Source organism: Schistocerca serialis, chromosome 6 (assembly GCF_023864345.2).
Source record: "Schistocerca serialis cubense isolate TAMUIC-IGC-003099 chromosome 6, iqSchSeri2.2, whole genome shotgun sequence".
Taxonomy (NCBI): Eukaryota; Metazoa; Arthropoda; class Insecta; order Orthoptera; family Acrididae; genus Schistocerca; species Schistocerca serialis.
The window spans coordinates 100,507,202-100,522,290 of NC_064643.1; the positions used below are offsets into that span (position 1 = coordinate 100,507,202).

Sequence of the window (15,089 nt, forward strand, 5' to 3'; positions counted from 1 at the left end):
GGATATTTCACAAATGCTTCCCGTTTGTTCTTTACAGCCTTCTCAGCGACTTGTTTTCAGTCCTTTCTTCCTGTGTCATTTTACTTTTCCTGCCAATTCTCTGACTGACAGCTTCTCTTAGAATGTATTGGAGAGTCTTCTTGAGCTTTCTTTTATGGGCAATTTTTCACTAGATCATCCTTTTAACTAAAGTATACTGGGGTTTCTCAATAGGCTTACATGGAAGGCTAGTTCTTTATTATTGTCGGTTATAGTGATCAGATTCAATTTCCAGGCCTTGAAACACATTTGCATCCAATACTACATCAGCCACTTTTTATTACAAAGGATTTAATTTATTATTATTGGCCTGAGGTTACTGGCTTCCCAGGCAAGTTTGTGGCTTGCGTTATTTTTTAACATTGTGTTCAGAATTATGAGTTGGTTATATACAGCGAAACCAATTTAACTGCACCCGTTACTACAGTATGTTGCTTCCCTCTGACGGTCTATATACTGCTCAATTTTTGTGTCACCTACACAAGCTTTAAAGTCCCTCATCACTATGATAATATTAGACCCATTGATTTTGTTAATGATCCTTCTGTAAACCCTTTCTCCCCTTCAACTGGAGCACAGACATCAATCACTGAATGAAGCCTCATGACAGTTGTAGTCACAATTGAACAATCCTTTCACTCCAGAAAGTGTAACTACCGATTGCTGATCTGAAGCACTTCTGTACCAACAACACGTCACGAGCATTTGCTCTAGTTTTCCAATCAACTCCACTGTAGAATTTTAAGTAATTTTGAGTCACATTCAAATGTCTGAATTTCTTTTTTGTTTTTGAAATTACTGCTACTGAAATCCCTTTTCTGCCAATATGTCACCTAGCTGGTCTTTCATGTGTTTCAAATCACAATATGTACAGCATTCTGTTTTTTCCATGTGTTATCCTTTTTCATAGCTGAGTCATCAATGTGTTGTCCAATCCAATTATTTCCTGGTAGAGACACGAGAGCATGAAGTTTTCTTTCCAGTCAGTTGCTATCTGACATGAAGCAAGTCCAGTCATGGTGCTGCCACCTTATAGCTTCTGCACCAGCCTTAGGGGTTATTTCAGCTATCCTTAACAAAGGGAACTGACCTATTGGTAGCTGCCTTAACCCGAGGAACAGATGCTACCTGGTGGATTTGAGACTGCTGCTGGGTTGCATGATCCTCTTCTCCTTCAGAACCGTTTACTATTTCCATGTATAACTGTGGCAAGTAACATTTGCAAGGTACTACCAGCTGAGCCTTAAAATTCATATGTATAATATTAAAAAAGAGACTCATTGTCCATTATTCAGCATTAGCACACCACTGATAAATATATGGCCATTGACTATTTACATCTTTATGGATCAGACAGGGGGAAAAAAAAAAAAGGCAAATCAGTTTGACAAGTACCTCAGTAAAGGTCTTAAGGAACTTCCTTTAAAAGTACGATACTTACCTTAAAAATGTAACCTCTATTATTTGCTGCAGTGTCAAGTTGCCTGCAACGTTCTTTCACAAACTATTTTAATTAATAACTCAAAGTGCAAAATCTTCATTTACCAACAGTATTTTCACATATTAATATCTTGCTGTAGACAGTTCCAGCTTATCTACCTCAATCAATGTGAGGAGGAGGGTTATTTTTATTGAGATCAAATATAAACATAAAAAGTGATGATAACAGATGTCTGAAGAATCAAATATTTGCATCAGATGCTCTACAAGCTACTATAATACTGATAATATGCACTCACGAGTAAAGAAAAGCAGTTTTCTGACTCATAACAATATCATAATTTTCTTTTACAATGGCAGCAATAGATACATTTCAGAAATGGGTTGCATACAAAGAAATGGCTCCACAGTACAAATTAAATGCAGGCAAGAAAACATGCCATTATAAGCAATAAGAATGTTCACCAAACTTACTCTCATGCACTGCTAAAATTCTCTTAATTGTTACAATGTAGATTGTCTCCATATTAACAATTGCATTATTGCTCTGAATCACAGAAGCTAATCTTGCTTAAGTAACAATGTCAATGTCAAAATTATAAACCTTTTAACCTATCAGAGTGAAACAAAAATATCTGAAAAACATATGTTGTCACCCACTGTAACACATTTGTACAGCACTATTCAGAATTTTACTGAATGTTAAATCGTGCTGTGCTGACACAATGAAAATTATCCTAATCGAATACAGAGAGTTTGCGCATGCTATGGTCAGTGTACTGCATTTCATACAAAAGTTAATTGCAAATATTGTTTCTGATAATGCAGAGTTACTTTGAAATGATGAACAGCACTCAATCACTTCCTAATAAAACTCAACATTTCTGCCTGACTAAACTATTCTTGCTACAAAAATAATAAATAAAGCAGTTTAACAACTGAAAATAAAATGTTCAATATATTCTAACAGTAATAACTAATATTTTAAAGCTTATGTTTATATGTTAACATAAACAAGTTAGTTAATTTTATTTACACATCAGAAATCAGTAACTCTGGAGATTCAACTACAGTCACACTAAATTAACAATAATGTAGTTGCAACTGTTATCTGTCATCACTTCAGGTTTCACTAAAATAACCACCTGCAGCACATGAAAAATACAAATGCCTTTTGTGCTAATATCAGAAACACAAATGTCTTACAGAAACAGTTGTTGAAGAAATAATTATATAAGTCCTGATTTTCATTTAAGCATTACAGCCTTTTTCACTGATCCAGTAACTTACAAATGTGAGTTGAAATTCTCGCCTTCGTAGTCCTCAAGCCATAGAAAAGCTGTATATTGAGATTCTGACATCAACTGATTTAACTTTAAAATATCATACAAACAGTGTCCCTCATATTCATATATTTATAAAATTTTAACCTTTGTCCATGGAATCTTGTTGTCCCTATATTCAATAAACTTCTGATCGAAACAGAAAAATGCGTCCATCCTCAGCTGCATGCAGTGCAAATTTATGTACACAAATCTAAAAACCAACAGCAAAATTATCTGTTTAAGGAAAGAAAAAATAAAAAATTAGGAACTGATACTAAAACCAGGGAACAAATTAGATACAAAACAAAAATTTATTACATAAAATCAGATTAAAAGCATCTTACCAAAACATAATGATGATAAATAAATGAAAAGTGTGATACAAATATACTGCCTATCGAAAAATAAAGTAACTGAAATACTTCGTCTCACATCACATAATACTGCCCTCTCATGTGCCAACTGCACATAATAGTTCTGTCCACCCTTACTATCACAAGTTTACCAAATAATGTGTTTCACGTAAGATAACATGATATTTACTTCAAGATCATGTATCAAAAAAGTCAGAAAGTAATAATAACAGCCCACAGTAATCACAATATGTAGGATGTGATCAACATCAATTATGATTTCATAATCACCACATAGTATAGTCGGAGTCCTCTGCATCAAAGGTCATGAAAAACCCAACTAGAGTTGCATAGACAACAACATTCCCTGCTAATGTCAGGTAACAAGCACCCCACTGAATCTGAAACACAAAACATTTGCTTAAAACCTAAGTTGTTCTGTCAAGGACATTATGAAGTACAACTCTCTAACTTCAAACTTACAACTGGATCATTTGATGGCGAACGAGCTAACACGATAGGCAGAGCAAAAGATGACACCACAAACCCCATTGTAACAAATATTGCCAGCTCATAAGCACTTGTACTGCTCGCTCCAGAGTTTTCATTGTAGCGGCGAGCAATCAGAGTTGGTAGGGGTGCAAGTATATAGAAGAGGACAACAAAAAAAGGCCACCAAATCCTGAAACAAACAAAAAAAATTACCATTAATATGGTTTAAGAAAAGAGTGAAATAAAAGTACAGAAACACAGCAATCTGCCAGATCTTTATCAATATAATTTGGTTTCTAGTCAAGTAGAACATTTCAAAAAGACAACTTATCATAGCTATTTCTCTTTTCAGGAGAGGACCCACAGAAACCCCAATCAATATAGTGCTCCCAGACTATTATGCCTATCAACTGTTTGGCAGAGACTGGTCCAAGTCAAATCCAGCTGTGTTCACTTGCAGAGGAATGACAAGTGGCATATTGATCAATATAGTCTAACAACAACATCTAATATTTTACTGCTTATATTTATATGTGAAATGCTTACTAAGAATGTAAATGGACACTTATTTGGTTCTTAAAAGACTGTCTGGCAATCACAACACAGACGATACTTGATTATCAATATATTAAAATCTGCAATAAAAATCTTGCACACAGCAGACATGTCGACATGCACATTTATGACTTTTGTTAATGCTTACATCACCCAATATGAAAGACTGCTACTCACCACATGGATGAGGCACTGAGTCACAGACAGACTCAGTGAAAAGATTGCTAAACTTTAAGCTTTCAAAAAACAACAACAACACCACACACACACACACACACACACACACACACACACACACACACACACACACAGATGTGGCTGCCTGGCTGACCTATAATAAAAACCCGGAACGAGTCGGCCACTGTGAGAAGAAGAAAATGTTGGGTAACAGTTTTATACACCGATGTTAAGTGCTCAAATAATAATCAAAGTCTCAGTTCAAAAATATTTACTAGAAGACAAATGAACACACAGTGCAAGTTGTAAAACTGATGCAGATAACCATGACTGGCTTGATTACTGATTAAAAAGGATGAATCAGCCAATCTGCGATACATTAAAATAACTTACCCAATAATTTGGGCAAGAGTTCTGGAACCACACAACACCTTAAAATCTTTCCCACACTCATCTCACTGTTGTTTAAAACAGCAAACTAAACATTATAAAAAAATGCTACTCTCCTCAGAATATAAAACGCAATCAACTAAGATGTGTGCATAGACACTGGTATACCTCAAGCATCACACACTAGGGTCCTCTTTCCAGATGAAGTGCCCATGTGTCAGAGGATAGTGTCCTATTCTCAGACGTGTTAACACCCCTTCTTTCCCCATATGTGGCAAAATGGTGTTCGCCATGGCAAAATTGTAGAGTTCACAAGCCTTAATTTGTTATTTTGTACCTCCAGCAAATGTGCTCCCACTGACATATAGCTCTTCTCCTCGACAATGAGGTATTGCGCTCACCAACTGGGGCAGCATGGGGTAGTACATTACTTATCTAGCATACTTCTCTCGCCGCCATGTCAGCTTGCTCATTTCCCACGATGCCCACACAGCGTTTGTATCAATGAGAATGACACTTCTTTCCCTTGATGTTGTAGTATGTGAAGTGTGCCTTGTATGTTTTGGACCACTTTGTCTGCTGAGTATATCTGCTGAATGGTCGGCACAGCATTTACGGAATAAGGGAAGAGAAGAAAGTTATTGCAGTGATTGCATCTCATCTACTCCAGTACCTTTAGGCTTACCTAGAGCTTTGCATTTTGACTCTAAATTTGCTTGGAAGTATAAGCCAAAAGACACTATGAAGAGAAACTATCGACGAGCCAACAATATGTCCCTGCTCAGATTCCTAAGTGTAAGTACTGTAAAATGTTGGTTTTTTTCATCTAAAAATTCAATAATACGCTTGTCTGAAAATAAAATCTAGTGTACAGCTTTTCTTTCACTTTGTCATATTAAAAAGCATACTTTGCTAACAACTACTAACAATGGGGGATATTACTACTAACCATGGAGGATATTAGTTCTTGCCACACAGAACTTTGCAAGCAGCTCCTTTGCTCTAATTCCAAACAGTTTTGTTGCTCTTCTGTGATTTATGTACATTGTTCTGCTGTTGGTTCAGGCAAGAACATTTAAAATTGGTGACTGGGGGACTAATCAGGCTTTATACGCATAAGACTCTTCTGCTGGCTGGTTGGAGGTGATTTCCCTGCCTCAGCACAAAGGCCCTGAAGACTCCTGTCATAAATTTAATGTCCTCTCGTTGAACATCTTTCAACAGAATGCAGAACAATATGTGATAAAGCCACAGTTCAGTGACAATTGAACAAAGGCTCAGTGAAATAACAAATCCACCCCCCAAATAAGCTACTATAGTCAAGTCACCATAAGAAGATCACTTACAGCTAACAGTGCTGTTGCCCACTTTCAGTTTCGATGACCAAACGGCTGCACACGAAAACAATATAAAACTGAGACAATTGCCAGATAAATTTTTATCAAATCATGTATGTAACTGGACGAGGTAACCGCACGAAGCTGCGTGCCCAGCCTACTGCAACTGTCAGGGATCTTCTTACGCCAACTCTACTATAGGTCACTTTTAACACGTTTAAGGCCTTTGGAGCTCTTGCACTGATGCACTTCAGGTGAGGCAACCAGATGAGTTTCTAACTGCAGATGATACCCAGGAACTTCCCTGATTACTATAAACTACAAGTAATGCCCGTCTGAGTTCAGGTCGATTAGAACATGAAGTATGTAATTAAAACTCTCTGGGGAAAAATTGGAGCCTGTGGTTTTGTTTAGTTTTGGGGCGCAAAAACAACTGAGGTCATACATGCCCGTGTCAGGACCTTAGGAGTTAAAAGTGACAGTACATTAAGCCCAGGACAGATACAAACAAGGACTTCCTCTTGGAGAAAGGTCAAAAAAAAATACGCAATACAGACAACAGAGGTCCAAAACTAAAGATTAAATGTCTTTCGCCATATTACTTTGGCTGATAACTCAAACGACAAACACAGATTACAACGTAAATGCTTAAAAAAAGGGGCATTCGGTTGGGAAATGTCGAACCGTCAAAGGCTGATAACAATGCCTACAAAGTGGTGGGGGATCACCACTTAACAAATGTTGATGGCTAAAATGACAAAGCCCAATACGCAACCTAGCTAAAATGATCTCCTCATGGCGAGAGCAGCGAGAGGAAGTTGGCCAAGACACTGGGAGAGATTTAATTCGCCGAACCTTGTTCCCATGAAGAGAAGACCAGTGGTGATACCATAGTGACACTACCTGCCGACAGACGGCAACACAGAGATTCATTGGAAGGAATGGCAGAGCTAGCGGGCTGATAGGAGCACTGCAGCCTTGGCAGTAGCATCAGCAGCCTTATTTACCATCAGACAGACGTGACCAGGAACCCGCATAAACATCACAGTGGCTCCCTCAAGAGTGTGCAAGTGGAAGCTTTCAGGGGATGGACCGTATATAGCACATAGAGACTCTGAAGGGCACAGACAGAATCTGAACATATTACAATTAAAAAGTCTGTATCGCCGCATGTACTGTGTGGCGTGATAGAGGGCACAGAGCTCTGCTGTAAATACTGAACAATATTCCAGAAGTCGACACCAAAAATTGTCTGTGCCAATGACAAAGGCACACCTGACACCACAGTCAGTCTGAGAGCTATCAGCATACACAAAGGTACTGCGCTAAGTTCCATACGAATGTCGAGAAACTTGCAGCGATAGATTGAATCCAGAGTAGTTTCATTAGGAAGCGAATGAAGTGAACAAGAGCCACCACACAAAGCCAAAGTGACGAAGGGTTCACACCCATTGGGGAGGTGGCAGGTGGTGTTTTTTTTTTTTTTTTTTTTTTTGGTGGGGTTTAAGGGTGCTCAACTACTGAGGTCATTAGCGCCCAGTCACTGTTGTTAGAGCACATGGAATCTAGTAAAACTCAAGGGGATGGGGGGGACACCAGAAGGACCTGACAAAGATGCAGATAAAATAAGTTAAAAGGTTAGATGTCTTTGGACAAGCCAGTTAAAGTTATAAAACGCAGAATACGAGCAGCTGCTCGAGCGTCATCAGCTAAAACATCTGGTAAAGTAGATGGCAGGGACAGGACAACACGAAATTGACTAAAACGGGGACACGATAATAAAACATGGCGCACTGTTAATGCCTGACCACAAGGGCACTGCGGGGCTGGGTCACCGGAGAGCAGGTAGCGGTGGCTAAACTGGCAATGCCCAATCCGCAACCGGGTCAGAAGGACCTCCTCTCGCCGAGATGGTCGGGAGGAGGCAAGTGGTGTGAAGTTAAGCTGCCAGAGCAATAGCCAAAAGCAAACTGTAGGATGTACCAGAGGAGGACATGCCCCATACTGTCGGTCAAAGGAGTCACTGAAAAAGGAGGCACAGGATCTGTGGCTGTGTATGGCAGAAAGCAGCACGCATTTCTGCTGAGAAGAACATCACGCCGATATGACTGCAGTATATCGGGCAGGCCAGTGTAGAAGGTGCCAGTGGCCAAATGGACTCCACAATGGTGGATGGTATTAAGATGACATAAGATGGACGGATATGCAGATGCATAAACGAAACACCTTCAGTCTGGTTTCGAATGGACAAGGGATGGTACAAACAGAGGAGAAGGTACCAAGAAAGTTTTCTATTAAGCTTGAGCCCCAGGAATTTCGTAGTTTCAGTGAACAAAGGAGCAACAGGCTCAAGATGTAAAGACAGTGCCACCAGAAATTCATACAAACTGTTTTATCAGAGGAAAAGCGAAAGCCACTGTCAATGCTTCATGAGTAGGGACAGGAAAAATTCATTTAAACGATGACGCGACGAATAACGTGAACTTGGTGGTTTTTAAGGAAATAACATGAATTCAGGTGTTTTTAAGGAGGTAACGCGAATTCGATGGTTTTTAAGGAAGTAACGCAAAATTGGAGCTTTTCAACAAAATTTCTCTGTGTCCTCTTAAGAAGTGTCTTAAATCTAACGACGTTTAATGTTGAAATCTTCTATGTTCAACTGTCACACTACTTTTTGCAGTCGTGACTTAACTAGTGGGCTTTCAACTATCAACTTTTGAAAGCGCGTACGAACGACTACTGTGTGAATTTTGATTATTTATTTCTTTTTCAGTGTATGTGCCACAGTGTGGCATTTCAAAGCAATGGCGCAATGACAATCTATCACAAACACATCGCCAATGTTTATTAAATGCGGTTAATAACACAGCAACAATATAAGGCTTGAAGAAATGTGATCATTGAGACGAGACAGTAGCCGAATGAGTAAGCCATGATGTAATGGATAGTTTCGTGGTTTACGATACTAATGGATGTTAAGTTTGCGTTCCACTGATGCTAATATATATATTTTTTCCATCGTAGCATTGCCGACACAGTCTAGGTCTTTTGTTATGAATGTAATGCAAGTATTTGGAAGGAGGGTGAGTGTGAACACTGCTAACACCGTCATCAATCATTAAGCTACAACTTGATGATGCAGCCAAGACATTTTATTTATTAAGAACAGCATTGTAAAGGCAGAGATTTTTGTTTACATTAAAAGCTTTTCTTCTAACTTTCATTATTGTTATTCCATAAGAAATTTCAACCACTTAACATAAATATTTAAGTCGATGAGAAAAATTGTCGAGTGTCAAAAATTGGATTGCGTATCTGAAAAAAGGGAAGTTCTGTATATTTTGTAATCTGCTGGATTCATCATTGATAAATTATTTTTTTCCCAGTATTTAAAAGATATTTATCACTCCACTCCATTCTGGCCAAGCACAGCAACAGTATACAAATGTTAAAAATTTAAATAATAGTCCCTCTTGCAGATACTTTTTGATGACACCTTTCATGCTCCTAGCAGATCTTCAGATCATTCTTGAGCTGCGGAGACCGGCTTCTGTGGTCTCCACAGCTCAAGAACGATATGCAGAAGTGGGAAACATGTCATCAATAAAATATCCGCATCATACTGTTATTTTCATTTCTACCTTTGGTGGTTTTTATTTTATAGTTTGTGTCAAAAATTTTTGTTAAAATAATTTTTCTCTACACTTGTCTCATGTTTGGCCCGCCCTATCTTAGGAATAGTTCAATTTTCAACATATCATTGAAAAATGGTTAAATATGACAAAAATAGATAACTGATAACAGAAAAAGCTTGTCAGAAAATAACACTGACAAACAACACCGAAAAGTGTAAAAATAACACCGATTTTGGCCATAAAGCAACACCAATTTTTTCCTGTCCCTATTCATGAGTAAGGACAATCAAGACATTGTTGAAGACACCACTCATGGAGACAAGTCCATGGAGAACTGCAACGGACAGGAAAGCCGTCAACAAAAAGGATGCAGGAGATTCCCAGTGGGAGACAGGCCATAATACGGTTAATGATGATAGCAAAGAGGACGACGCTTACGATGGAGCTCTGAGGCAACCCGTTTTCCTGGATAAAGCTGTCTGACAAGGCACAACCCACATACACCTTGAAAACTCAGTCTTTTTATTTATTTGTTTATTTATTTCTGAAGGGAACACGACAAGCGGCCTCAGAATCCCCATGTATATAGAGAACGGTGAATACCAGTTCTCCAGCAGGTGTCATAGGCTTTCTCCAAATCAAAAAACATGCTCATAGTTTGGTATTTCCACACAAAACCATTCATGGCATGGGTTGACAAAGTGACAATATGGTCAACTGCACAATGGCGCACTCTAAATCCACATTGTGCAGTGGTTAGCAAATTGCGAGACTTGAGCCACCATACCAGCCGGCCATGAATTATACACTCCATCACCTTGCAAACACAGCTGATGAGAGAAATGGGGCAGTAGCTAGAAGGAAGGTGTTTGTCTTTACTGGGCTTAGGTATGGCTATGTCAGTAGCTTCACACCAGAGTCTGGGAAACACGCCATTTGCCCACATGCAATTGTATGTATGAAGGAGAAAGTGTTTGCACGCAAGAGGAAGATGCTGCAACATCTGAATGTTAACATCGCCCAGCACGGAGGTGGAAGATCGAGATGAAGTGAGAGCACGATGTAGAGAAAGTGAGAGCACGATGTAGCTCTCTCATAGTATAGGCACTGTAGTATTCACATTTGTGAAAGGACAATGGTATCACCTGAGCCGCCTCCACTTGTTTCTAATGGAGGAAGGTGGGGTAACAGTGGATGGAACTCAAAATCTCTGCAAAATAGTAGCCTAATGTGTTGGAGATAGCAATGGGGTCCACAATGACATCACCCGCTATGGTCAGGCTGGTAATTGGGAAATGGCTCTTGGTCCCAGAGAGCTATCAGAGATTGGTCCACACGACAGAAGAGGGAGTGGAACTGTTAAAAAAAACTAGTGAATGAAATCTAGCTAGCTTTTTTGCTATTCCGAAGAATGTGATGACAATTCGCAGGCAACAGTTTGTAACGAATACAATTCACCATGGTAGGCGGAGAGCATGTCCCCGCACACAAATCATGTCACAGCAAGCCTCAGTCCACCAAGGAACCGGAAAACGGTGTGGTAGTGATGAAGTGTGAGGAATGGAACGTTCTGCAGCATTAAGGTAATATTTGTAAGGTATTCTACCTTGTCATCACAACTAGGGAAATGATGTTTGTTGAAGATTGCAAGGGAGGAGTAAAGCCTCCAGTCAGCCTTACAAAGCTGCCAATTGGGTTTACATGTAGGTGGAGTAGGAGTCAGCAAACAGATAGCACACTCAAAACGGTCACTTGAGTACACTTCAGAGAGAACAGGCCACTCGAGACAATGGGTAAATTGGGCAGTGTAGAAAGAGAGACCCAAATGGGAATAGGCGTGTGTGATGTCTGAAAGGAACATGGGTGCACCAGTGTTAAGACAAATGAAGTTGAGTTGATTGAGAAGGTCAGCCAAGAGGGCACCTCTCGGATACGTCCTGCAAGACCCCAAAGGGGATGGTGTGCATTAAAGTCACTGAGCAACAGAAAGGGGTGAAGACATTTACCAATAAGCTGGAAGAAGTATGCCTTGGTGACACCGAATGATGGGAGGGATGTAGACTTGCGAAGAGAAAAGGTGAAGCGAGGAAAGAAAATGCGGACTGAAACAGCTTGCAGCCGAGTGTTCAGTGAGATGATTTGACTACAAATCTCATCCCAGATGATCAGCATGACTTCCCCATGAGATGGAATGCTGTCCTTGGGGATGAAGATCAAAGCAGGCCGGAAGAAAACGCAAGATGTCAAAGTGGTCGCAAGGATGCAATTTTGTTTCCTGAAAGTAAAAAACAAGCGATGTTGCGATTCCAAGAGCAGCTGTAAATCTTCCTTGTTGGATCTAATGCCACAAACATTCCATTGACTACAGCACACAGAACTGGAGGATCCTCTTCCATGAGATCTACAGAGGCATCAGCACTCTCTCTGGGTCAACCTATGAGTCCGGGGCAGATTGGTGAAATGGAGGTCGGCTCGGTGAGGGTATTATGCAACGACACCGTTGAAGGATTTCGGAGTCAGCAAAGGAGAAGGCCATTTGTCTCTGTCCGATTTCTTAGAGGTTTTGTGGTTGGCATATGAAGATGACTTCATAGCCTGTTTTGATCTGTGATGGAAGCACTACTCTTATCATATGTGAGAAAAAGAGCACATGTAGGCACTAAGGTAGCAACAACTTTTTTCATTACCCAATAAACTGCAGTAATGCCCAGATCAGAGCGAGAGATTTTGATTTCTCCCTTGGTCAGACCGAGTGTAAATAATGCCACGCGAAGAATTCAGCATTCATCAAGCCTTGACACAAACAGCACTGCTGTGGAGGAGTGAAGCTGCAAGCTATTGTTGGGCTTGAAAATCACAACTGGTCTCCAAACACAAAGTACCATTATGTAAACAAGAGCACGATTTCACAGAGCTTGCAACATCAACACCTTTCAGAATAATAAACGAATTAACCATTGCAAAGGACTGACCATCAGTACATTATACCACATGGAACCTAGATTCAACTGGGAGATTCTTTGAATATTTAGTCTCATTCCGTTTGCGTTTAGCAGACATAGACTGAGATGGTGACTGATTCATTGCAAGAAAATCCCCACTGGTTTCCAATGTCTCCGATGGCATGCTGCTCCCGCCTTCAGATGGGAGCTGATTGTTCTCACCTCCATAGCTCCTGACAGAGGGGCCAACTGGCAATATGGGAAGGTAACAGCTCAAGCAATCATCCCTCCCTGGGCCTGGCCTGTGCCAGGGGGTGTGTGCAAACCCTACCCGTCGACCGAAGGCTACGAATTATGCATTACTCAGTCACCTACCTGAAGGGTAGGAGATGAAGAATGAAAGGAAAAACAGATGATGTCAGGCTATTAAAACATCAGAACACATTTTCAGAAATATCCCAGAATATTCCCCATAGGAGGGGGAAAAGGATAGCAGAAGGATAGACATGTAGTACAGAAAGGGAAGATGAGCTGCAAAGTCTGCGATCCCGTGGTAGCCATGTACAAACTCACCAAAGAATTGTGAGCCACCTGGGAGGGGGGATGGGCTGTGGCTTTAGCCCACAATTTTAGCTTCCTTAACTTTATTTGGAAGAAAGATATTGTTCCACCAGGTTGTATTTTAAAATTGTACCTTATTAAGTATGGCTTATTCTCAAGTGCAACTCACGACTACACAGCCACAAAACACCCCTACACACAGATACTTATTGCAGTCACAAGTGTATTGGAAAATTTTAACTGCCAGTGGTGTAGGTGGGCTTTGTGGCTATGCTTTATGACAAGCACTTGATGATGAGCCACATTTTAAACTAGTAAGTTTAGTAGTAGTTAGTTGCAGTTCTTGGGCAATTGTCTCAAGACTAGAAGACCAATAAAAGACTGGAAAATCATCTTCAAAAAAAAAACACACACATCAGAAAGGTTTCCTGAGTGTGGACACTATGTTGTTAATGACAATGTAACATACTACCCTGAGGAACCCCATTTTCCTGGGTATGTCAGTACATGCAATAATGCCCTTGTTTACACTTGCAGCTGCTTTTAAACTAGTTCCAGCAGAGGTCACTACCTAACACCAGAGAAAACTTTCAATTACAATGCTAGAAGCACAGAGCATTACAACCTTATGCAAAGAGCCTGGATCACAACAAAGGGTGAAATCCACACCCACAAACATCCGAAATCCAAAGAAATCTGGTATAAAATCAACAGATAGGAGGAGCTTAGTATTAACTTATGAAGAAATTGAAATAAAACTGGATATACAAGCTGAAGTGGGAAGTTGTCCTATTTCTCCACTTACTGTCTAATACGTGTAAAAAAAAAAAAAAAGACAGGGTGAACGAACACTCCATTCCCCTCCCTCCCCCCAATTAAAGGCTGCTATACTGTAATGGAGTGTTGAATAATTTTATCCACAAAATCCACACATAAGAGAGCAAAAGTATGATCTCTCCCGCTCTCTTTATTGCCCTTATACCTTGATTAAAATTACTTTGTGATTGACAGACTGCAGTAACAGGCAACAGTTTTGCCAGCAGTGACGGGGAACAGTTTTGCCAGTATTCAGCCAGCCAGTCACTTCCTCCAAAACTGGCAATATAGCAAGCATGTGGCACTTGAGAAAGAACTCCAATTAGCTGCCAGATGGTCCCTACCGCTCAACTTGCTGAAATGTCAAACACAAAAAAAAATTTAATAGGGGTATAGAAATAACACATTTTGCTCCCTCTCTCATTTTAATTTTATTGTGAAAGATCAATTGGAACACTAGTTCCAATAAGAGTTTCTGTACAATTAATTGTGACTGTTTAACGAACACGTTACAAGATTAGTAAAGCTGTGTTGGTAGACTGAAAATATATGTAATTTATCATTCTTTACATTATTATTTTTCCCCTTTGAATTCAAGTACTACTGCTATCCTGTTGCAAACCACTGGTCAACTCAATTCTGAATTTAATCTTGGGAGCAAGCAGTCTACTTAAGGAGTTCAGTTTGTGAATTGCTGTATCAAACCCAAGAGTGTACTTCTTGACAGTCAGGTCAATTAAATATCTGGGTGTAACATTGCACAGCGGTATGAAATGGTTGGTTGATTGGATTGGAGAAAGGAACCAAACTATGCGGTCATAAGTCCCTCTGACCTTGGAATAACTAAAATCGATAAAACCTCACACTATAAGAGGGAACTACGATGGCTATAAAATTACAAATTATTGATAGAGAAGGAAGGAAGAAGAGAAGATAAGAGAGAAAGAAAGTGACTAATGACAGGGGCATGAAGGAAGAAGCACAGATAGACAAGATAGACAATCAAGATAAAACAGACCCCATAAAG

At 39.8% G+C, this 15,089-nt stretch overlaps 1 protein-coding gene across 5 annotated transcripts in view; it reads right to left on the reverse strand.

The window, feature by feature from the left end:
- Nucleotides 1-1,794: 1,794 nt before the first annotated feature.
- The window catches only part of LOC126484351 (leptin receptor gene-related protein), a 39,204-nt gene continuing 25,909 nt past the window's right edge, over nucleotides 1,795-15,089 (reverse strand). For 3 of the 5 annotated variants that reach the window (XM_050107816.1, XM_050107814.1, XM_050107813.1), the window contains 2 exons: nucleotides 3,641-3,839; nucleotides 3,097-3,558 (listed from right to left, as the gene is read on the reverse strand). In XM_050107816.1, coding sequence (XP_049963773.1) covers nucleotides 3,445-3,558; nucleotides 3,641-3,839 — 313 coding nt within the window. In that variant the 3' untranslated portion in view covers nucleotides 3,097-3,444. Of the gene's footprint in view, nucleotides 3,039-3,096; nucleotides 3,559-3,640; nucleotides 3,840-15,089 lie in introns of those variants that run through there. The other 2 variants (XR_007587840.1, XM_050107815.1) reach the window with 2 other exon arrangements.